Raw genomic sequence first — 25639 nt, 5'->3', positions numbered from 1 at the left:
TTAACCAAAACCAGTATGAGGGGGCATGTGCGCCCCCCCCCCCCAGCTACTCTGTATTGGCTTCCTGCATTTTCTAGAATTGATTTTAAAGTTGTTTTTCTTGTTTTAAAGACACTCAATAGTTTGGGACTGGAGTACATCTCAGCATCACTTTCGCTTTATAATCCTGCTCGAGCTCTCTTTATAATTCTGCCGGTCTCTTCAATTTAAACGATCTCCCTCAAAAGAAAATTGGCCGGTCAGCTTTTCTGAACCGCGCCCCAAACTGTGGAATTCAACTACAAGAGATGCAGACTAAACGCCAACCCAAAACCTGTTTATTTAACATTGTTTTTAACTAACATCTTTTGTCTTTTTTTTCATTTTCATGTTTGCAATTCATCCCATTGTCAAACACTTTGAACTACATCGTCTGTCTGAAAAATACTTTATAAAGAAGTTATTGCTATTATTTTAGTGCCTATGGTTAAAACCGAAATCTTGTTTTTTTTTTCTTTTCCGGCTGTTTAAAAAGATTATTGTTACAATTCCACATTACCGTATGGAAAGAACGCGGTAGGCGCTGCGTAAAGTCTGCAGGGATTTTAACCCGGTTCGGATGGTGACATTACCGGCTGTCAGGTCAGGGTCACAGCGCAGTCCCAACCACCTGTCTCTTTGTCCCCGCAACGCAATAGCGGTTGGGAGCCTCTTCCCGAGTTTACCAGGTGGTGCTGCCTTGCCCGCTGTCTCTTCTCTCTGTCCTCTAAGGAAGGTTAGAGAGGGGGTAAAAAGCTGTTCTATTTTTGTGCAAGTGCGTGACCAACCAGAAAAGTGAAACATGTTGGTACACCAGCCAACGGGAGCGCAATGGGAGGTATATTTAACCTCGGGAAGAGCAGCAGGAGCGGCCTACCTGTCATCAAGGACCTACTGTATATATAGAAAGGGCCCGCGACATCACAAAGGATCCCACCCACCCGGCTCACGGACTGTTTGTCTCACTCCCATCAGGGAGGAGCCTACACCAGGACAACCAGACTCAAAAACAGTTACTTTCCCCAAACAGTACGGCTGATCAACACCTCCACTCACTAACCCACCCCTCCGCACCCCCACCCACAAAGACTTTATCGTTTCTTGTCTGTCACTGAATGTGCATAGTGTTATTTTATGGACATGCAATCAAATCAATCTATATAAGCTATCTAATGTCTGTATATTTATGGTGTTTTTTTTAATAATTGTGTTCCTTGTGTTTTTTTGTGCTGCATTGAATCCAGAGCAACAACTACTTTTTCCCCTTTACACTTGTGAACCGGTCATGACATTAAACAGTCTTGAATTTTGACCTTTGAAGCTTTTGACCTGTTCCACCTGTGCACCACCGATGTAGCTGGGGTCGTGCAGTCCGCTACTCCTTCTGAAGTCAACAACCAATTCCTTGGTCTTGCTGACATTGACGGATAGATTATTGTCTTCGCACCATGCCACTAGGTTCTTAATTTCCTCTCTGTACTCACGCTCATCATTACCCAAGATACTGCCTACAATTGTGGTGTCATCAGCAAACTTCTATATTGAGTTGGATGGCTTTTTTGGCTGAAGTTGGTGAACCTCTGCAATTCGAGAAGATTTGGGAAACTAGATCACTCAAGGGAGATAAATTTCTAAAAAATAAAGGAAATTGAAGGCTGTTGTGAACAGGCACAGGGGTTAGACTTGGAGAAGATCAGCCATGATCTTAGTGAAAGGTGAGTCAGGTCAGTGGGAACATCTTGTCTATTTCTACTCTCATTTTCTTGAGTTCTTATCTTCCTTTATCCCACGTATTCTATTTTGAAAAGCATCAACTTACCTTGATAATCTCTCTCTAAATACTCCAAGTCTTATTCTTGACTTTCTCTTGATTCTCATCTATGACCTGACACTAAGAGTCCTATTTTGAAAATATATTGGTCCACAGGTTCCTAGCACTTTGAGTAGGTCACCCAAGTGTTCAAAAAAAGCCTTGCATATTGCAGGACCAACGTTTACATTTAACATCGAGTTGTAAGGTCAGAACAAGCCTTGACAGCAGAAACATTTTGACAACTTCAAAATTCAAAACAAATCTATTACCAATGTCCATATATGCCACCAAATGCAACCACAAGGTCACATGACTATAAGACATAGGAGCAGAATTAGGCCATTCGACCCATCAAGTCTGCTCCACCATTCTATTATGGCTGATTTATTATCCCTCTCAGCCCCAAGTTCTTACCTTCTCCCCATAATCTCTGACACCCCGGCCAATCCAGAATCTGCCTTAAATATACCTAATGACTGGGACTCCACAGTTCTACCTGGCAATGAATTCCACAGATTCAACCCCTCCAGCCAAAACAAAATTCATCTCATCTCTGTTCTAAATGGATTTCCCTCTATTCTGAAGCTGTGCCATCTGGTCCTAGTCTTGCCCATTACAGTACCAATTCCCATTGTCTGATATTTAACTAGATGGAATTTTCTAGTAAGATGACGTGTTTGGTCACAGCAGCCTCTCTGGGTCCAACAAATAGTGCAAGTGTGTGCTTGAAACATTTTTCTTGAGATGGGATGATCTGGTTGGACATTGGAAATGCAAAATACTGCAAGTCTGTTTTATTGGTTCACTGGTGAGACTGATGGTGGGGAAGCTGTGTGGCCTTGGTTGTTGCATGGACTAGGCCCTCATGTTGTGGTGTCACCTGTTACAACCACCAGGGGAGGAAGTGCCCAGAGGGGGTGTGGGAGAGAACAGAGGATGTCAGGATCCATAGCAATACACATAAACTGCTGGAGGTACTCAGCAGGTCAGGCTGCATTCATGGAAATGAATAAACAGTCAACATTTCAGGCCAAGACCCTTCATAAGAGAAGTTTGGATAAGTACATGGATGGTAGGGGCATGGAGAGCTATGATCCCAGTGAAGGAGTAGGCAGTTTAAATGGTTAAGCATGGACTAAATGGGCCAAAGGGCCTGTTTCTGTGTTGTACTGTTCTATGACTCAATCAGGACTGAATTGGAATCTGTACTAGTTTGGGGCCTGGCCCTTGCAGGCTGTCTCTCCTGTCAGTGCTGTTTTCCAGTGTTCGTTCCCCAGAAGAGAAGTAGACTTGCCTTCTCCTGTGACTGAAACAACAGGAGGCAAACTAATTTGCCTTCATCTGCAAAACCAGTGTGAGATGAGGAACTGCTGTGTGCTTGTTCTTGCAGAAACATGGCCCCAGGACAACATCCCATGCATCACCAATCTACAAGCTATGACACCCAGGGACCTGAGTTAATATGATTTTTTTGTGACTGTATGTGCTGTTGTAACTGCTTGTACCATATGTGACTCTATGTACCATGTGTGACTGTATGCGTTAATGTAACTGTATGTTCTATGTGTGACTTTATGTACTGTGTGTGACCATATGTACTGTGTCTGACTGTATGTATTGTGTGTGACTGTATGTGCTGTGTCTGACTGTATGCATTGTGTGACTGTATGTACTGTGTGACTGCATGTACTGTGTCTGACTGTATGTATTGTGTTTGACTGTATGTATTGTGTCTGACTGTATGTATTGTGTGTGACTGTACTGTGTCTGACTGTATGCATTGTGTGTGAATGTATGTACTGTGTGTGACTGCATGTACTGTGTGTACTGTATGTACTGTAAGTACTGTGTGTACTGTATGTACTGTAAGTACTGTGTGTACTGTATGTACTGTAAGTACTGTGTGTACTGTAAGTACTGTGTGTGACTGCATGTACTTCCCTCTGTAACTGGATCCTAGACTTCCTGACTGGGAGACCTCAGTCAGTCTGGATTGGGAGCAGCATCTCCAACACCATCAGACTGAGCACGGGGGCTCCCCAGGGCTGTGTGCTCAGTCCACTGCTGTTCACTCTGCTGACCCACGACTGTACTGCAACACACAGCTCGAACCACATCATCAAGTTCACCAATGACACGACCATGGTGGGTCTCATCAGCAAGAACGACGAGTCAGCTTATAGAGAGTAGGTGCAGCGGCTAACGGACTGGTGCAGAGCCAACAACCTGTCTCTTAATGTGAACAAAAGAGATGGTTGTTGACTTCAGGAGGGCACGGAGTGACCACTCTCTGCTGAACATTGATGGCTCCTCGCTAGAAATCGTAAAAAGCACCATATTTCTTGGTGTTCACCCAATGGAGAATCTCACCTGGTCCCTCAACACCAGCTCCATAGCAAAGAAAGCCCAGCAGTGTCTCTACTTTTTGCGAAGGCTAAGGAAAGTCCATCTCCCACCCCCCATCCTCATCACATTCTACAGAGGTTGTATTGAGAGCATCTTGAGCAGCTGCATCACTGCCTGGTTTGGAAATTGCACCACCTCGGATTGCAAGACCCTGCAGCGGATAGTGAGGTCAGCTGAGAAGATCATCGGGGTCTCTCTTCCCGCCATCACAGACATTTACATTACACGCTGCATCCACAAAGGAAACATCATTATGAAAGACCCCATGCACCCCTCATACAATCTCTTCTCCCTCCTGCCGTCTGGGAAAAGGCTCCAAAGCATTCGGGCTCTCACAACCAGACTATGTAACAGTTTCTTCCCCCAAGCTATCAGACTCCTCAATACCCAGAGCCTGGACTGACACCTCACCCTATTGTCCTGTTTATTATTTATTGTAATGCTGGTACTGTTTTTGTGCACTTTATGCAGTCCTGTGTAGGTCTGTAGTTTAGTGTAGCTTTCTCTGTGTTGTTTTTTTTACATAGTTCAGTCTAGTTTTTGTACTGTGTCATGTAACATCATGGTCCTGAAAAATGTTGTCTCATTTTTACTATGCACTGTACCAGCAGTTATGGTCGAAATGACAGTAAAAGTGACTTGACTTGACTTGACTTGAACTGATCGCCCAACTTCCAATTCTTTGCCACCATCCAGGCCATGCCATCTTCTTGCAGATATAATCAGGCAGGAAGCCTGAAGGCCCACAGCCCCAGGTTCAGGAATAGATACTTCCCCTCAACCATTCAGTCCATATGAACATAAGACATAGGAGCAGACAAGCCATTCAGCCCATCAAGCCTGCTCCACCATTCCATCATGGCTGACCCCGGATACAACTCAACACCATACACCTGCCTTCTCACCATGTCCTTTGAACATAAGAACATAAGAAATAGGAATAGGAGTAAGCCATCTGGCCCATTGAGCCTGCTCCACCTGTCATGGTCCAATCCGTGGATTCCTCATTCCAGTTATTTCCTTTTCCCTGTGTTCCATTGGGCACCTTGATTAAGGCACCTAATCTTCGTGATGTTCCAGAGAATTTTGGTAGATCATCACTAAAATCTCTATGATAATTTCTGTCATTTCTTTCAGTCCATGGGATGCATTCTCTGATGCCCTGACCGATCAGGAGACTGTCAACGTCGGCTTTAAATATACTTACGGACTTGGCTTCCACCACGGTCTGTGGCACAGCATTCCACTTGATGGCTAAAAAAATATCCTCCTTATCTCTGTTCTAAAACAGTGCCCCTCAAGTTTGAGGCTATGCCCTCTAGTTCTGGATAACTCACGGCCACCCTATCTAGCAAACATGAGGAAATCTGCAGATGCTGTAAATTCCAGCAACACACACAAAATGCTGGTGGAATACAGCATCTATAAGGAGAAGCACTGTCGACGTTTCGGGCCAAGACCTGACGTTTCGGGCCCGAAATGTCAACAGTACTTCTCCTTATAGATGCTGTGTTCCACCAGCATTTCGTGTGTGTTGCCACCCTATCTAGTCTTTTCAACATTCAGTAGGTTTCATTGAGATTCACCCCCCCCCACCACCACATTCTTGAAGTTTCCACTGAATACAAGCCCAAAGCTGGTAAACGCTCCTCGTATATTAGCTGCTTAATTCTTGGATTTATCCTCATGAACATCCTCTAGACTCTCTCCAATGACACCACATCCTTTCTAAGTAAGGGGCCCAAAACTGTTGACAATACTCCAAGTTTGTCCTGACTAGTGTCTGCATGACTGAGATGCTGGTGCAGGGCTTCAGGTTCTTGGATTGTTGGGATCTCTTCTGAGGGAGGTATGACCTGTACAAAAGGGATGGGTTGCACCTGAACCCGAAAGAGACCAATATTCACAGGGGCAGGTTTACAAGAACTGTTGAGGAGGGTTTAAACTAATTTGGTAGGGGGTGGGATCTGGAATGAAGGGACTAAGGATAGGACAGATGGTAAAATCAAAGATAGCGTGCAGTCAGACTGTCAGAAAGGGCAGGCAGATGATAGGATGAAATTGCAGCCAGCAGGGTGAATATCAGTACATTAGGGATGCAGAATCAGAAAGGGTAGCAAATGCAGTATCAAAGTGTTGTATCTCAATGCAAGGAGTGTAAAAAATAAGGTGGATGATCCTATTGCTCGATTACAGATTGTCAGGTATGATGTTGTAACCATCACTGAATCGTGGCTGAAGGATAGTTGTAGTTGGGAACTGAAGGTCCAAGGTTAACCATATATAACCATATAACAATCACAGCACGGAAACAGGCCATCTCTGCCCTCCTAGTCCGTGCCGAACTCTTAATCTCACCTAGTCCCACCTACCCGCACTCAGCCCATAACCCTCCACTCCTTTCCTGTCCATATACCTATCCAATTTTACCTTAAATGACACAACTGAACTGGCCTCTACTACTTCTACAGGAAGCTCATTCCACACAGCTATCAATCTTTGAGTAAAGAAATACCCCCTCGTGTTTCCCTTAAACTTCTGCCCCCTAACTCTCAAATCATGTCCTCTAGTTTGAATCTCCCTACTCTCAATGGAAACAGTCTGTTCACGTCAACTCTATCTATCCCTCTCAAAATTTTAAATACCTCGATCAAATCCCCCCTCAACCTTCTACGCTCCAATGAATAGAGACCTAACTTGTTCAACCTTTCTCTGTAACTTAATTGCTGAAACCCAGGTAACATCCTAGTATATCATCTCTGCACTCTCTCTAATTTATTGATATCTTTCCTATAATTCGGTGACCAGAACTGCACACAATATTCCAAATTTGGCCTTACCAATGCCTTGTACAACTTTAGCATTACATCCCAACTTCTGTACTCAATGCTTTGATTTATAAAGGCCAGTGTTCCAAAAGCCTTCTTCACCACCCTATCTACATGAGACTCCACATTCAGGGAACTATGCACTGTTATTCCTAGATCTCTTTGTTCCTCTGCATTCCTCAATGCCTACCATTTACTCTGTATGTTCTATTTGGATTATTCCTGCCAAAATGTAGAACCTCACACTTCTCAGCATTAAAACTCCATCTGCCAACGTTCAGCCCATTCTTCTAACTGGCATAAATCTCCCTGCAAGCTTTGAAAATCCACCTCATTATCCACAGGTTACATGTTGTATCGGAGGGATAGGAAGGTAGGTAGAGTGGGTGGTGTGGCTCTGCTGGTAAAGAATCATATCAAACCAGTAGAAAGATGTGACACAGGATTGGAAGATGTAGAATCCTTGTGGGTTGAGTTAAGAAACTGCAAGGGTAAAAGGACCCTGATGGAAGATATATACAGGCCTTCTAACAATAACTGAGATGACGTCAAAAGGGCAATGTTATGGTAGTCATGGGAGATCTTAACATGCAAGTCGATTCCCTCGGAATGCCAGACACCCTGAGCCAATAGGCTGGTCCTGGACTAATTTCCACGGCATTATTTACTTATTATTATTTAATTATTTATGGTTATATATTGATATATTTCTACGCTATTCTTGGTAGGTGCGACTGTAATGAAACCCAATGTCCCTTGGGATCAATAAAGTATGTCTGTCTGTCTGTCTGATTGGGAAAATCAGGTTGGTAATGGATCTCAAGAGAGTGAGTTTGTTGAATGCCTAAGAGATGGCTTTTTAGAGCAGTTTGTCATTGAGCCTACTAGGGGATCAGCTATACTGGATTGGTGTTATGTAATGAACCAGAGCCCATTAGGGAGCCGAAGGTAAAAGAACCATCAGAACCTATGATCAGAATATGATTGTGTTCAACTTGAAATTTAATAGGCAGAAAATAAAGTCTGATGTAGCAGTATTTCAGCAGAGTAAAGGAAATTACTGTGATATGAAAGAGAAGTTAGCCAAAGTAAATTGGAAGGAGCTGCTGACAGGAATAACGGCAGAGCAGCGGTGGCGTAAGGTACAGGATAAATGTATTCCAAAAGTGAAGAAATACTCAAACTATTACAAGTATGGCTAACAAGGAAAGTCAAAGCTAATATAAAAACAAAAGAGAGTGCATACAACAAAGCAAAACTGAGTGTGAAGATAGAGGTTTGGGAAGCTTCTCTCTCTCTTTCATTGTCCATCAGTTCAGTTTAGTGTCCTGCAGCACCATGGCAGAGTGTTTCAAAGAAAGAAAATTATAAAACATACTCCACTACAGACAACACTAAAGTGCAGCCCTGCCTAATAGGGGTCAAAAATAATGACAGTTGCTCGCTGCATTATTTGCAATTTTCTATTGCCCATTGTGGGATAAATGAGTGTAAAAGACATGTTGAGGTGAGTTTAGCAGGTGTCATTCGTTCATTAGCATAGCTAACATTATTTAAACTATCTGGCTAGCTGCTAAGGAGCTACGCTATTGATGTCCTAGTTCCAAATGAAAAGAAGACCTAAAACAGTTTCAAGCATTCTGCAATGTTGCCCAGCAGAGAGTACAAAAGCATTGTCCTACACATTGGCTTTCTTTAGGAAAAAGTTTGGACCATCTGCTCCACCAATGGCCAGCCTTTATTTTATAATTTGAGCTAAACAGTGAGAATCAGAAGTCATCTCATATTCAGAAGAGGCTGAAATGAAAATATACACATGTTTTCTCCATGTCACACAATGTTTTGACAAATTCAATTCAATTTGTCAAAACAAAGCACGTATCCTCTTCAAGTTGGGTCAGAGTGTAGAAGAGCTCCTGCATGACAGAGCAAGCAGATTTATTGAGCCAAAGGTATTGAGAGAACAGAACGTTCAGGAGATCGATGTGAGCAACCCTGAAATACACCGCCAAGCAGAAGAGCTTTTTATTGGGTACCTGGAAAGGGGGCAATTGCTAAGTGAGGAGCCACAAGAGATCCCGATTGCTAAGCAAGGAAGCACAAGAGATCCCTTCCCTTGCTAGGTGAGGAAGCACAAGAGATCCCCCTTACTAAGAAAGGAAGCACAAGAGATCCCCATTGCTAAGCGAGGAAGCACAAGAGATCCCTTCCCTTGCTAAGCGAGGAAGCACAAGAGATCCCTTCCCTTGCTAAGCGAGGAAGCACAAGAGATCCCTTCCCTTGCTAAGTGAGGAAGCACAAGAGATCAACCTTGCTAAGCGAGGAAGCACAAGAGATCACCCTTGCTAAGCGAGAAAGCACAAGAGATGCCCTCTGCTAAGCGAGGAAGCACGAGATCCCCCTTGCTAAGTGAGGAAGCACAAGAGATCCCCCTTGCTAAGCGAGGAAGCACAAGAGATCCCTTCCCTTGCTAAGCGAGGAAGCACAAAAGATCCCCCTTGCTAAGTGAGAAAGCACAAGAGATCCCCCTTGCTAAGTGAGGAAGCACAAGAGATCCCCCTTGCTAAGCGAGGAAGCACAAGAGATCCCTACCCTTGCTAAGCGAGGAAGCACAAGAGATCCCCCTTGCTACGTGAGGAAGCACAAGAGATCCCCCTTGCTAAGTGAGGAAGCACAAGAGATCCTCCTTGCTAAGTGAGGAAGCACAAGAGATCCCTTCCCTTGCTAAGTGAGGAAGCAAAAAGATCCCCCTTGCTAAGTGAGGAAGCACAAGAGATCCCATGCCTTCATAAGTGAGGAAGCAGAAGAGATCCCCCTTGCTAGGCAAGGAAGCACAAGAGATCCTCCTAGCTAAGTGAGGAAGAACAAGAGATCCCCTTTGCTAAGCGAGGAAGCACAAGAGATCACCCTTGCTAAGTGAGGAAGCACAAGAGATCCTCCTTGCTAAGCGAGGAAGCACAAGAGATCCCTTCCCTTGCTAAGCGAGGAAGAACAAGAGATCCCCTTTGCTAAGCGAGGAAGCACAAAATATCCCCCTTGCTAAGTGAGGAAGCAGAAGAGATCCCCCTTGCTAAGTGAGGAAGCACAAGAGAACCCCTTGCTAAGTGAGGAAGCACAAGAGATCCCTTAACTGGCTAAGTGAGGAAGCACAAGAGATCACCCTGTTAAGCGAGGAAGCACAAGAGATCCCATGCCTTGATAAGTGAGGAAGCACAAGAGATCCCTTCCCTTGCTAAGCGAGGAAGCACAAGAGATCCCCCTAGCTAAGCGAGGAAGAACAAGAGATCCCCTTTGCTAAGTGAGGAAGCAGAAGAGATCCCCCTTGCTAAGTGAGGAAGCACAAGCATCCCTTACCTTGCTGAGTGAGGAAGCACAAGAGATTCCTTACCATGCTAAGTGAGGAAGCAGAAGAGATCCCCCTTGCTAAGCAAGGAAGCACAAGAGATCCTCCTAGCTAAGTGAGGAAGAACAAGAGATCCCCTTTGCTAAGTGAGGAAGCACAAGAGATCCCCCTTGCTAAGTGAGGAAGCACAAGAGATCCTCCTTGCTAAGTGAGAAAGCACAAGAGATCCCTTCCCTTGCTAAGCGAGGAAGCACAAGAGATCCCTTAACTGGCTAAGTGAGGAAGCACAAGAGATCCCATGCCTTCATAAGTGAGGAAGCAGAAGAGATCCCCCTTGCTAAGTGAGGAAGCACAAGCATCCCTTACCTTGCTAAGTGAGGAAGCACAAGAGATCCCTTACCTTGCTGTGAGGAAGCACAAGAGATCCCCCTTGGTAAGCGAGGATGCACAAGAGATCCCTTCCTTGCTAAGTGAGGAAGCACAAGTGATCCCTTCCCTTGCTAAGCGAGGAAGCACAAGAGATCCCCTTTGCTTAGCGAGGAAGCAGAAGAGATCCCCCTTGCTAAGTGAGGAAGCACAAGAGATCCCCCTTGCTAAGCGAGGAAGCACAAGAGATCCCCCTAGCTAAGCGAGGAAGAACAAGAGATCCCCTTTGCTAAGTGAGGAAGCAGAAGAGATCCCCTTGCTAAGTGAGGAAGCACAAGCATCCCTTACCTTGCTGAGTGAGGAAGCACAAGAGATTCCTTTCCATGCTAAGTGAGGAAGCAGAAGAGATCCCCCTTGCTAAGTGAGGAACCACAAGAGATCCCCCTTGGTAAGCGAGGAAGCACAAAAGATCCCCCTTGCTAAGTGAGGAAGCACAAGAGATCCCATGCCTTCATAAGTGAGGAAACAGAAGAGATCCCCCTTGCTAAGCAAGGAAGCACAAGAGATCCTCCTAGCTAAGTGAGGAAGAACAAGAGATCCCCTTTGCTAAGCGAGGAAGCACAAGAGATCCCCCTTGCTAAGTGAGGAAGCACAAGAGATCCCTTCCCTTGCTAAGCGAGGAAGCACAAGAGAACCCCTTTGCTTAGCGAGGAAGCAGAAGAGATCCCCCTTGCTAAGTGAGGAAGCACAAGAGATCCCCCTTGCTTAGCGAGGAAGCAGAAGAGATCCCCCTTGCTAAGTGAGGAAGCACAAGAGATCCCCCTAGCTAAGCGAGGAAGAACAAGAGATCCCCTTTGCTAAGTGAGGAAGCAGAAGAGATCCCCCTTGCTAAGTGAGGAAGCACAAGCATCCCTTACCTTGCTGAGTGAGGAAGCACAAGAGATTCCTTACCATGCTAAGTGAGGAAGCAGAAGAGATCCCCCTTGCTAAGTGAGGAACCACAAGAGATCCCCCTTGGTAAGCGAGGAAGCACAAAAGATCCCCCTTGCTAAGTGAGGAAGCACAAGAGATCCCATGCCTTCAAAAGTGAGGAAACAGAAGAGATCCCCCTTGCTAAGCAAGGAAGCACAAGAGATCCTCCTAGCTAAGCGAGGAAGCACAAGAGATCCTCCTTGCAAAGTGAGGAAGCTGAAGAGATCCCCCTTGCTAAGTGAGGAAGCACAAGAGATCCCCCTTGCTAAGCGAGGAAGCACAAGAGATCCCCCTAGCTAAGCGAGGAAGAACAAGAGATCCCCTTTGCTAAGTGAGGAAGCAGAAGAGATCCCCCTTGCTAAGTGAGGAAGCACAAGCATCCCTTACCTTGCTGAGTGAGGAAGCACAAGAGATTCCTTACCATGCTAAGTGAGGAAGCAGAAGAGATCCCCCTTGCTAAGTGAGGAACCACAAGAGATCCCCCTTGGTAAGCGAGGAAGCACAAAAGATCCCCCTTGCTAAGTGAGGAAGCACAAGAGATCCCATGCCTTCATAAGTGAGGAAACAGAAGAGATCCCCCTTGCTAAGCAAGGAAGCACAAGAGATCCTCCTAGCTAAGCGAGGAAGCACAAGAGATACTCCTTGCAAAGTGAGGAAGCACAAGAGATCCCCCTTGCTAAGCGAGGAAGCACAAGAGATCCCCCTTGCTATATGTGGAAGAACAAGGGATCCCCCTTGCTAAGCGAGGAAGCACAAAAGATCCACCTTGCTAAGCGAGGAAGCGCAAGAGATCCCCCTTGCTATGTGTGGAAGAACAAGGGATCCCCCTTGCTAAGCGAGGAAGCACAAGAGATCCTCCTTGCAAAGCGAGGAAGCACAAGAGATCCCCCTTGCTAGGCGAGGAAGCACAAGAGATCCCCCTTGCTAAGCGAGGAAGCAGAAGAGATCCCCCTTGCTAAGCGAGGAAGCACAAGAGATCCCCCTTGCTAAGCGAGGAAGAACCTGAGATCCCCCTTGCTAAGTGAGGAAGCACAGGAGATCCCTTCCCTTGCTAAGCGAGAAAACACAAGAGATCCCTTCCCTTGCTAAGCGAGAAAACACAAGTGATCCCTTCCCTTGCTAAGCGAGAAAACACAAGAGATCCCTTCCTTGCTAAGCGTGGAAACACAAGAGATCCCTTCCCTTGCTAAGCGAGAAAACACAAGAGATCCCTTCCCTTGCTAAGCGTTTAAACACAAGAGATCCCTTCCCTTGCTAAGCGAGAAAACACAAGAGATCCCTTCCCTTGCTAAGCGAGGAAGCACAAGAGATCAACCTTGCTAAGCGAGGAAGCAGAAGAGATCCCTTACCTTGCTAAATAAGGAAGCACAAGAGATCCTCCTTGCTAAGCGAAGAAGCAGAAGAGATCCCTTACCTTGCTAAGTAAGGAAGCACAAGAGATCCTCCTTGCTAAGCGAGGAAGCACAAGAGATCCTCCTTGCTAAGCGAGGAAGCAAAAGAAATCCTCCTTGCTAAGTGAGGAAGCACAAGAAATCCTCCTTGCTAAGTGAGGAAGCACAAGAGATCCCCCTTGCTAAGTGAGGAAGCAAAAGAAATCCTCCTTGCTAAGCGAGGAAGCACAAGAGATCCTCCTTGCTAAGCGAGGAAGCAAAAGAAATCCTCCTTGCTAAGCGAGGAAGCACAAGAGATCCCCCTTGCTAAGCGAGGAAGCACAAGAGATCCCTTACCTTGCTAAGTAAGGAAGCACAAGAGATCCTCCTTGCTAAGCGAGGAAGCAAAAGAGATCCCCCTTGCTAAGCAAGGAAGCAGAAGAGATCCCTTACCTTGCTACGTGAGGAGCACAAGAGATCCCCCTTGCTATGTGTGGAAGAACAAGGGATCCTCCTTGCTAAGTGAGGAAGCACAAGAGATGCCCCTTGCTAAGTAAGGAAGCACAAGAGATCCCCCTTGCTAAGTGAGGAAGCAGAAGAGATCCCCCTTGCTAAGTGAGGAAGCACAAGAGATCCCCCTTGCTAAGTGAGGAAGCAGGAGATCCCCCTTGCTAAGCGAGGAAGCACAAGAGATCCCCCTTGCTAAGCAAGGAAGCACAAGAGATCCCCCTAGCTAAGCGAGGAAGCAGAAGAGATCCCCCTTGCTAAGTGAGGAAGCAGAAGAGATCCCCCTTGCTATGTGTGGAAGAACAACGGATCCTCCTTGCTAAGCGAGGAAGCACAAGAGATCCTCCTTGCAAAGCGAGGAAGCACAAGAGATCCCCCTTGCTAAGCGAGGAAGCACAAGAGATCCCCCTTGCTATGTGTGGAAGAACAAGGGATCCCCCTTGCTAAGCGAGGAAGCACAAGAGATCCACCTTGCTAAGCGAGGAAGCGCAAGAGATCCCCCTTGCTATGTGTGGAAGAACAAGGGATCCCCCTTGCTAAGCGAGGAAGTACAAGAGATCCTCCTTGCAAAGCGAGGAAGCACAAGAGATCCCCCTTGCTAAGCGAGGAAGCACAAGAGATCCCCCTTGCTAAGCGAGGAAGCACAAGAGATCCCCCTTGCTAAGTGAGGAAGAACCTGAGATCCCCCTTGCTAAGTGAGGAAGCACAGGAGATCCCTTCCCTTGCTAAGCGAGAAAACACAAGAGATCCCTTCCCTTGCTAAGCAAGAAAACACAAGTGATCCCTTCCCTTGCTAAGCGAGAAAACACAAGAGATCCCTTCCTTGCTAAGCGTGGAAACACAAGAGATCCCTTCCCTTGCTAAGCGAGAAAACACAAGAGATCCCTTCCCTTGCTAAGCGTGGAAACACAAGAGATCCCTTCCCTTGCTAAGCGAGAAAACACAAGAGATCCCTTCCCTTGCTAAGCGAGGAAGCACAAGAGATCAACCTTGCTAAGCGAGGAAGCAGAAGAGATCCCTTACCTTGCTAAATAAGGAAGCACAAGAGATCCTCCTTGCTAAGCGAAGAAGCAGAAGAGATCCCTTACCTTGCTAAGTAAGGAAGCACAAGAGATCCTCCTTGCTAAGCGAAGAAGCAGAAGAGATCCCTTACCTTGCTAAGTAAGGAAGCACAAGAGATCCTCCTTGCTAAGCGAGGAAGCACAAGAGATCCCCTTTGCTAAGCGAGGAAGCACAAGAGATCCCTTACCTTGCTACGTGAGGAGCACAAGAGATCCCCCTTGCTAAGTGAGAAAGCACAAGAGATCCCCCTTGCTAAGTGAGGAAGCACAAGAGATCCCTTACCTTGCTACGTGAGGAGCACGAGATCACCCTTGCTAAGCGAGGAAGCACAAGAGATCCCCCTTGGTAAGCGAGGAAGCACAAGTGATCCCCCTTGGTAAGCGAGGAAGCACAAGAGATCCCCCTTGCTAAGTGAGGAAGCACAAGAGATCCCCCTTGCTAAGCGAGGAAGCACAAGAGATCCCCCTTGCTAAGTGAGGAAGCAGAAGAGATCCCCCTTGCTAAGCGAGGAAGCACAAGAGATCCCCCTTGCTAAGCGAGGAAGAACAAGAGATCCCCTTTGCTAAGCAAGGAAGCACAAGAGATCCCCCTTGCTACGTGAGGAAGCACAAGAGATCCCCCTTGCTAAGCGAGAAAGCACAAGAGATCCCCCTTGCTAAGCGAGGAAGCACAAGAGATCCCCCTTGCTAAGTGAGGAAGCACAAGAGATCCCTTACCTTGCTACGTGAGGAGCACAAGAGATCCCCCTTGCTAAGCGAGAAAGCACAAGAGATCCCCCTTGCTAAGCGAGGAAGCACAAGAGATCCCTTACCTTGCTACGTGAGGAAGCACAAGAGATCCCCCTTGCTAAGTGAAGAAGCAGAAGAGATCCCCCTTGCTAAGCGAGGAAGCACAAGAGATCCCCCTTGCTAAGCGAGGAAGAACAAGAGATCCCCTTTGCTAAGCGAGGAAGCACAAGAGATCCCCTTTGCTAAGCGAGGAAGCACAAGAGATCCCTTACCTTGCTACGTGAGGAGCACAAGAGATCCCCCTTGCTAAGTGAGAAAGCACAAGAGATCCCCCTTGCTAAGTGAGGAAGCACAAGAGATCCCTTACCTTGCTACGTGAGGAAGCACAAGAGATCCCCCTTGCTAAGCAAGGAAGCACAAGAGATCCCCCTTGCTAAGTGAGGAAGCACAAGAGATCCCCCTTGCTAAGTGAGGAAGCACAAGAGATCCCCCTTGGTAAGCGAGGAAGCACAAGAGATCCCCCTTGCTAAGTGAGGAAGCACAAGAGATCCACCCCTTACAAGACAAAGCAGTTTTTCAAAGATGCCGGAATATTCTATGTCTGTTGTCTTCAAAGAATCTCAGAGAATTTCCCAATGAGGGACAATATCTTGAAAAATCTCAGTGGTCAACACAGGGAGCCAAGACGAGGTGAATCCAGAGCAGATTTTGACTTTGGCAGAGAGATTTCCAAATGTGATCAGGGCAGACGCAAGAGAACAGCTCCACTTGGAAGTCCTGGATTATGTCTCAACCAACCTTGAAGGACAGGTGCCAAACTACAAAAGTTTGCCAGTTGATGAGTTCCGGAACAAGCTGTCCAAAGTAAAATCTGTGAGCACAGGGCAGTGGAGATTCAAAGAGCTCTGCCAGATGATGAAGCTGCATTTGGTGCTGCCAAATTCTAACTGTGATGTAGAAAGGGCATCCAGCATGGTGCGTGACATCAAGACAGAATTCAGAAGTCAGCTGTCTCAAAAAACACTTGTGAATCTGGTGTCTTGCAAAATTAACAAATTCATTGACACAGACTGCTATGAGGTTGAGACTTCTGGCAAAATGCTCAAATCTGCCGAGCAAGCCACGTCACAGTACAAGGAAAGTTTGCAAGAAATAGAAAAGCTATTTGCATTCGCATTGAGACTGCCAACAAAATGCTCAACAAGGAATGTGTGTGTGTATAAATAGTTTCAATATGTGATCAAATAAAATGTTGTGTTCTTTCATAATCAAATGTCCTGTATACATACACCCTTGGAGGTCGACCGGAGGAGGGGGGAAGAGGATATGGGGTTGCGGGGGACGGGGGGGGGGGGGGGGGGGGGGAGGTGGTGGTGCTACCTTGGAGGGTGGGATGTCTGTGAATCTGTGGAATTAATTACCACAGACCGCTGTGGTGGCCAAGTCATTGGGTATATTTAAAGCCGAGGTTAATAGGTTCTTGATTAGTCAGGGCATCAAAGGTTATGGGGAGACGGCAGGATAACTGAAGCTGAGAGGGATAATAAATCAGCCGTGATCGAGCTGCGGCGCGGACTAGACGGGCCGAATAGCCTTATTTTACTCCCATGTCTATTGGCCATGCCCGCTTTAGGATGGTAGGGGGTCTGGAGGGCAGGAAAGGACTGGACCCGTTGCGTGAGCATATCGAGTTTGCGCTGCTCCCCGCTCTTTCGGAGTTCCCATGGTGATCATGAAATGTTTATCCTCACGCCGTCACCTGATGCAGGTCCGATTGCATTACCCAGACGGGTTCTGTGGCTCCGGGCTTCAGGAACACTTCCAAAACAAAATGCACGGCTCGCTGTGGATTGCTTAGTATCCCAGCTCAGTTTTCCAAAATCAAACATAGCACTGGAGAAGCTGAAGCTGCGTTACTGTTAACAGCTGTGAGGGATGGACGCCGACGCCGCCGCTCTCGCCTGTTTGGCAGAAATTCGCCGCCAACCGCTTCACATTAAAAATACTGTGAAAAATATCTTTGTCACTCAACTGGGAGAACGAAGGTAAAGACTGTTGCTCCTCTCGTCCCGGGTCAGCCGAGATTCGGAACTTGTGCGCTGCCTTATTTGCAGACGGCTTTAGAGATTGTTTAAAGTTACTCTTGGTGAGAAGCTTCGAGCCAGGAGTGGTTAATAATCCTGTCAATCAAAACCCGTCAAGATGGTGCAAGTAAATTGGGAACGTTACCCGAGACTCACTGCCTTTATTGATGTAAGCAACCGTATCTGGCAGTAATGTTTCCTGAACACAGGACAGAGACTGTGCAGATCAACACACGCTAAATGCTGGAGGAACTCAGCAGCTCAGGCAGCCTCAACATTCCCTGCCAAGACCCTTCCTCAAGACTGGAAATGAATGTTAGGCCATATGACCAGAGAACATGGAGGCAGAATGAGGCCTTTCAGCCCATTGAGCCTGCTCCGCTGTTTCATTATGGCTCTCAACCCAAATCTGTTTCCTTCTTCCCGTAACCTCTGACGCCCTGACTAATCAAAAATCTATCAACCTCCGCCTTAAATACACCCAATGACTTGGCCTCCACAGCCATCTATGGCAATTAATTCACCATCCTCTGGCTAAAGTCGTTCCCTCTCACTTCTGTTCTAAATGGCCATCATTCGATTCCAAGGCTGTGTCCTCTGGTCTCCCTTCATTTACAGTCCTGATGAGGGGTCTCTGCCCAAAATATTGACTATTTATTCATTTCCTTAGATGCTGCCTGACTGGCTGAGTGCCCCCAGCACTTAGTGTGTTGGCATAGTGGTTTCCGCTTGATTCGGCTTGTATCTGTACTGTGGCTAATCCTGCTGTTTTGGGGAATAACGTACATCAGAGTTTGACATGTGTACTGGCAATATGTTCAGCAAAGAGTCTTTCTGATCTCCTGAGCCCTGACGAAGGGTCTCGGCCCAAAACGTTGGCAGTGCTTCTCCTTATAGATGCTGCCTGGCCTGCTGTGTTCCAACAGCACTTTGTGTGAGTTGTTTGAAATTCCAGCATCTGCAGATTTCCTCGTGTTTGCCCTCTGATCTCCTGCTTGTAAAGTTCACCTGGGAAATTGAGTTTCTGCTCAAGGGACAGCAGAAAATTACTGCAGATCTCAGTTTGAAAGAATTATAGAATACGACAGGGTTACATCACAGAAGGAGTTCATTATTTGTGGGTGCTGTGACAACGTATACTACCTCACTATTTTTTCTTTTTTTGCTCTCTGGTTCAACTATTTATTTAATTATATATATAGTACTGTGCAAAGGTAGGGGTGGGTGGGTGTGTGTGGTTTGTGTACACACACACACAAACAAATTTCATGACATATGTGGGTGATGATAAACCTAATTCAGATATGGGTCTCTATTGGAGACTAGAGAGTGGAAAGGGAGCAAAGAGAGGGGAATCATAGTTAGGGAAGGGAGAGGGGAGGGAGCGGGGAGCACCAGAGAGACATTCTGTAATGATCAATAAACCAACTGTATGGAATAAAATGACCTTTCCTGGTGTCACAGGATTGGATATGTCAGCACCTGCACCACCTCTCCCTCCCCCCGACCATGACTTTTGACCAGTACTGTATGTACAGTGCCTTTAAAAACTGTTCATCCTCTTAGAAGTTTTCATGTTTTATTGTTCTGCAACATTGAGTCACAGTGGATTTAGTTTGGCTTTTTTTGGCACTGATCAACAGGAAAAGACTCTCATGTCAAAGTCAAAACTGATCTCCACAATGTGATCTAAATTAATTACAAATATAAAACACAAAATAAGTGATTGCATATGTATTCACCCCCCCCCCTTAATATGGCACACCAAATCATCACTGTGCAGCCAATTGGTTTCAGAAGTCACATAATTAGTTAAATAGAGATCACCATCCAGTCGAGGTGTTTCAAATGACTGTAGTGAAAATATACCTGTATCTGGAAGGTCCAACTGCTGGTGAGTCAAAAGCTACACCATGAAGACAAAAGAACACTGCAAGCAACTCCGCAAAAAGGTTACTGAAAAGCACAAGAAAATTTCTAAGTCACTGATTGTTGCTTGGAGTTAAGTTAACATGTTAAGTTAATCACCAAGAAATGGAAAGAATATGGTACAGCAGTAAATCTGACTGGAGCACTCTGTTCTCAAGAACTGAGTGACCGTGCAAGAAGGGGACTAGTGAGGAAGGCTATCAAGAGACCTATGACAACTCTGGAGGAGTTACAAGCTTCAGTGGCTGAGATGGGTGAGACTGCGCATACAACTACTGTTGCCCGGGTGCTCATAGCTTTATAGGAGAGTGGCAAAGGGAAAGCCACAGTCGAACTCACATGAAATCTCAGCTAGAGTTTACCAGAAGGCATGTGGGAGACTTGGAAGTCAGAGGAAGAAGGTTCTGTGGTCTGATGAAACCAAAATTGAGCTTTTTGACCAGCAGACTAAATGAAATGTTTGATGTAAGCCAAACGTGGTGTATCATTCAAACACACCATCCCTACCGTGAAGCATGGTGGTGGCTGCATCATGCTGTGGGGGTGCTTCACTGCAGCAGGCCCTAGAAGGCTTGTAAAGATAGAGGGTAAAATAAATACAGCAAAATACAGGGAAATTCTGGAAGAAAACCTGATGCAGTCTGCAAGAGAACTGTGACTTTGGAGATCTGTTTTCCAGCAAGACAATGACCCCAAGCATAAAGCCAAGCTACACAGGAATGACTTAAAAACAATGAAGTTAATGTCCTGGAGTGGCCAAGTCAGAGTCCAGACCTCAACCCAATTTGGAATTTGTGGCTGGTCTTGAAGAAGGCTGTTCACTGATGATTCCTATCCAATCTGACAGAGCTTGAGCAGTTTTGTAAAGAAGAATGGGGGGGCGGGGGAAATGGCGGTGCCCTGATGTACAATGTATCTGCTAGATACTGACTTGAAGGGGGTGAGTAATTATGCAATTATTTTGTGTTTACTAATTGTATTAAATTTAGACCAATCTGTAGGGATCTGTTTTCACTTTGACATGAAGGAGTGTTTTCTGTTGATCGGTGTCAAAAAAGCCAAACTAAATCACAAACAAGAGTCCTGCCGAAGGGTTTTGGCCCGAAACATTGACTGTACTCTTTTCCTAGATGCTGCCTGGCCAGCATATTGTGTGTATTAGCCAAATTGAATCCACTGATTCGATTCAATATTGTAAAACAACCTTCAAAGGGGGAGGTGAATACTTTTTATAGGCACGATATACTTACATAATTTATAGTTTTTATGATGCATTGCATTGTGCTGCTGCCACCAAACAACGCATTTTACAGCATATGCTAGTGATATTAAATCGGATTCTGATTCGGATCATAAAACTGGTCCAAAACAAAATCTGTTGTACTGTTTTCTCTCTGTATCTGTTTTCCCCATCTCCAAATATTTCTCCTCTGTATTTTAAAAGATGTTTTCTCCTCATGCATTTCCCTGGGATGAAGCATTTTGTGCTTCAGATATACTCCTTGCAGTCTGCTTCTTCTCTTATGGGATGGGGTCGTTGTTGGGAAGGTCAGCATTTACAGCTTATCAGAATGGCACTTGAAAGTTTAATCTAAATATTTTACAGTCACAGAACACTACAGCACTGAAACAGGCCCTTCAGCCCATCTAGTCCCTGCTGAACTGTTAATCTACCTACTCCCATCGACATGCACTTGGACCATAGCCCACCATACCCTCCCGCCCATGTAGCTATCCAAATTCCTCTTGAATGTTGAAATTGAACCTGTATCCACCACTTGTGCTGGCAGCTCATTCCACGCTCTCACCACCTTCTGAGTGAAGATGTTTTCCCTTGTGTTTTCCATAACCATTTTACCTTTCACCCTTAATCCATGACCTCTAATTCTAATCTCACCCAATCTCAGTAGAAAAAGCCTGTTTGCATTTACTCTATCTATACTCCCCATCTTTCTTTGCAGTGCGGTCAAAAAGCAACTCCAGGATTCTGGTCCAGTGCTGATGAAAGAAAGGTGATATTTTCAAAGTCATTAATGGGCTTTCTGAGCACCCACTGCTTTGCTCTTCAACGGGACTGGAGAGGGAAAGTTTATGAGGGTCTGCCACAGTAGTATGGAGAGTAGAGCAAATACTTCCATTGAATGGTGCATAGCATAGGCACTGCTGGACAAAATAAGTGGTAGACCATAATGCCATTCAGCCCATTGAGTTTGTTCCAGTATTTGGTCATGGCTGATTTATTATGCTTCTCAACCCATTCTCCTGCCTTCTGCCTGTAACCTTTGATGCCCTGGCTAATCAAGAACCTATCACCATCTACTATAAATATACACAATGACTTGGCCTCCACAACTGTCTGTGGCAATGGATGCCACAGATTCACTACCCTCTGGCTAAAGAAATTCCTCCTCATCTCTGTTCTAAAGGAATGTCTCTCTATTCTGCAATTGTGCCGCCTGGCCCTAGACTCCCTCACTTTAGGAAACATCCAATTCATATCCACTCTTTCTCGATCTTTCACTATTCAATAGGTTTCAATGAAATTCCCCCTCATTCTTCTAAACTCCCATGAGTGCAGGCCCTCAGCCATCAAACGATCCTCATAACTTGCTCCTTCAGTTACCGGGGTCATTCTTTGTCTGGACCCTCTCCGATGCTGACACATCTTCCTCCTGCTGAGGAAGGCAGATGCAGTGTCAGCATCCATTTGAAGAGGACTAGAATATGAAAGCGAGAACGTTGTGTTGAAACTTTATAAAGCAATGCCGAGGCCTCACTTGGAGTTTTGTGAGAAAGTTTGGGCCTCTTATCTTAGACAGGACATGGTGAAACTGGAGAGGGTTCAGAGTAGGTTCATGAAAATGATTCCAGGATTGAATGGCTTGTCGTATGAAGAGCGTTTGATAGCTCTGGGCCTGTATTCACTAGCATTCAGAAGAATGAGGCACGACCTATTGAAACCTATCAAATAGTGAAAGCTTTGATAAAGTGGATGCGGAGAGGATGTTTACTATTGTGGGAGAGCATAAGACATAAGATATAGGAGCAGAAGTAGGCCATTCAGTCCATCGAGTCTGCTCCACCATTCAATCATGGGCTGATCCAATTCCTCCAGTTATCCTCACTCCCCTACCTTTTGATGCCTTGGCTAATCAAGAACCTATCTATCACTGCCTTAAATGCACCCACTGACTTGGCCTCCACAGCTGCTTGTGACAACAAATTCCACAGATTTACCACCCTCTGACTAAAGTAATTTCTCTGCAACTCTTTTCTAAATGGACATCCTTCAATCCTGAAGTCCTGCCCTCTAGTCCTAGACTCCCCTACCATGGGAAATATCTTTGCCATATCTAATCTGTTCAGGCCTTTTAACATTCAGAATGTTTCTATGAGATCCCCCCTCATTCTCCTGAACTCCAGGGAATACAGCCCAAGAGCTGCCAGACTTTGCTCATATGGTAACATTTTCATTCTTAAAATCATTCTCGTGAATCTTCTCTGAACCCTCTCCAATGTCAGTGTATCCTTTCTAAAATAAGGAGCCCAAAACTGCACACAATACTCCAATTGTGGTCTCACAAGTGCTTTATAGAGCCTCAACATCACACCCCTGCTCTTATATTCTATACCTCTAGAAATGAATGCCAACATTGCATTCGTCTTCTTCACCACTGACTCAACCTGGAGGTTAACCTTTAGGGTACCCTTTACATCTCTGCATTTTGAATTCTCTCCCCATCTAAATAATAGACTGCCCATGTATTTCTTTCACTCAAGTGCATGGCCATACACTTTCCAACATTGTATTTCATTTGCCACTTTTTTGCCCATAAGTCTCTCTGCAGGCTCTCTGTTTCTTCAACACTACCTGCTCCTCCACCTATCTTTGTATCATTGGCAAATTTAGACACAAATCCATTAATCCCTTAGTTTAAATCATTGACATATATTGCCAATGCTCCACCCTTGCTAGTAACTTCCCTGTAATCCCATGGGATCTTATCTTGCCAGGCAACCTCATGTGTGACACCTTGTCAAAGGCCTTCTGAAAATCCAAGTACACCACGTCTACTACATCTCCTTTGACTATCTGCATGTAATTTCCTCAAAAAAATTGCAGTAAGTTAGTCAGACAAGATATTCCTTTCAGGAAACCATGCTTTGGCCTATCTTGTCATGTGCCTCCAGGTATTCTGGAATCTCATCCCTAACAATCAATTCTAACAACTTCCCAACCACTGATGTCAGGCTAACTGGCCAATAGTTTCCTTTCTGCTGCCTCCCACCGTTCTTAAATAGCAGAGTAACATTTGCAATTTTCCAGTCACCAGGTACAATGGCAAAATCTATCAATTCTTGAAAGATCATTTTTAATACCTCCACAATCTCTCCAGCTACTTCTTTCAGAGCCTGAGGGTGCATTCCATCAGGTCCAGGAAATTTATCCACCCTCAGACCATTAAGCTTCCTGAACACCTTCTCAGTCATAGTTTTCACTGCACAAACTTCACTTCCCTGACACTCTTGAATATCCAGTATACTGCAGATGTCTTCCACAGTGAAGACTGATGCAAAATACTCATTCAGTTCCTCTGCCATCTCTGAATCTCTCATTACAATAAGTATCTCCAGTGTCAATTTCTATTGGTCCTATATCTACCCTCAACTCTCTTTTACCCTTTATATACTTAAAAAAATCTTTTAGTATCTTCTTTGATATTAGTCATCAGCTGCCTTTCATAATTCAGTTTTTCTTTCCTAATGATCTTCTTAAGTTACTTCTGCAGGTTTTTAAAAGCTTCCCAATCCTTTACCTTGCCACTAGCTTTAGCTTCCTTATATGCCCTCTCTTTTGCTTTCACTTTAGCTCTGACCTCACTTGTCAGCCATGATAGTTTCCTTCTTCCATTGAAAATTTTTTCATATTTGGAATATATCTGTCTTTCACTTCCCTAATTTTTCACAGAAACCCCAACCATTGCTGCTCTGTTGTCTTTACTGCTAGTGTCACTTTCCAGTCAACTTTGGCCAGTTCCCTTCTCATGCCATTGTAATTTCCTTTATTCCACTGAAGTACTGACACATTGGAATTTAGTTTCTCCTTCTCAAATTTCAAAGTGAACTCAATCATATTGTGATCACTATTCCCTAAGGGTTCCTTAATCTTAAACTCTATAATCACCTCTGGATCATTACACAACAGCCAATCTAGCACAGTCATTCCCCTGGTGGGCTTAACAACAAGCTGTTCTGAAAAGCCATCCTTTATACATTCTACAAATTCTCTCTTGAGGTCTAGTACTGACCTGGATTTCCCAATCCACTTTCAGGTTAAAATCCCCAGCGATTATCATGACGTGACCCTTCTGACACGCCTTTTCTATCTCCTGTTGTAATTCATAATCCACATCCCAGCTGCTGTTTGGAGGCCTGTATACATCTGAACTGAGTTCAGAGTTCAGAGTTCAGAGTTCAGTCCAAGCATCCTCTAGGGAGTCTGTATGTCCTCCCTGTGGAATGCACGAACGCGATCTGGGTGCTCCAGTTTCCTCCTCAGTCATACAGTCAGAAAGAAGTAGAGCACAGAAACAAGTCCTTCAGCCCATCTAGTCCATTCCAAAACCATTTAAACTGCCTACTCCCAATGACCTACACCAGGACCACACTTCAACTATCTATGTACTTATCCAGACTTCTCTTAAACGTTGAAATCGAGCTCGCATGTACCACGTGCTGGCAGCTCATTCCACACTCTCACAACCCTTGGAATGAAGAAGTTTCCTCATGTTCCCCTTAAACTTTTTTCCTTTCACCCTTGACCTATGACCTCTGGTTGTAGTGTCACACAACCTCAGGGGAAAAAAGCCTGCTTGCATTTACCCCATCTATACCCTCATAATTTTGTATACCTCTATCAAATCTTCTCTTAGCCTAGTATATTCCAAAGAATACAGTTCTAACCTACTCAATCTCGCCTTATAACTCATGCCCTCCAGACCTAGCAACATCCTTTGGACTTTAGTTATAAATTAAATCCACCGGTTAGTAGGTTAATTGGTGATGGTAAAATGTCCTGTCTTTGGGCTAGGGTTAATTGGGGGATTGTTGGCAATGCAAGTGGAAGGGCCAGAAGGGTATGTTCCATGCTGTATCTCTAAATAAAAATTAAATAAATTATTTGATAATAATATCCTAACTGATGACTGACAG

At 45.2% G+C, this 25639-nt stretch overlaps 1 protein-coding gene across 3 annotated transcripts in view; it reads left to right on the top strand.

Moving 5' to 3' along the window:
• The first annotated feature begins 17182 nt into the window (after positions 1–17182).
• Positions 17183–25639, top strand: part of si:ch1073-416d2.4 (coiled-coil domain-containing protein 42 homolog) — a 69267-nt gene continuing 60810 nt past the window's right edge. For all 3 annotated transcript variants that reach the window (XM_059962647.1, XM_059962642.1, XM_059962654.1), the window contains exon 1: positions 17183–17458. In XM_059962647.1, the coding sequence (XP_059818630.1) occupies positions 17349–17458 (110 nt within the window). In that variant the 5' untranslated portion in view covers positions 17183–17348. The remainder of the gene's footprint in view (positions 17459–25639) is intronic.

This window comes from Hypanus sabinus, chromosome 2 (assembly GCF_030144855.1).
Source record: "Hypanus sabinus isolate sHypSab1 chromosome 2, sHypSab1.hap1, whole genome shotgun sequence".
NCBI classification, from domain to species: domain Eukaryota; kingdom Metazoa; phylum Chordata; class Chondrichthyes; order Myliobatiformes; family Dasyatidae; genus Hypanus; species Hypanus sabinus.
This window is presented reverse-complemented; position numbering and strand designations above follow the sequence as displayed.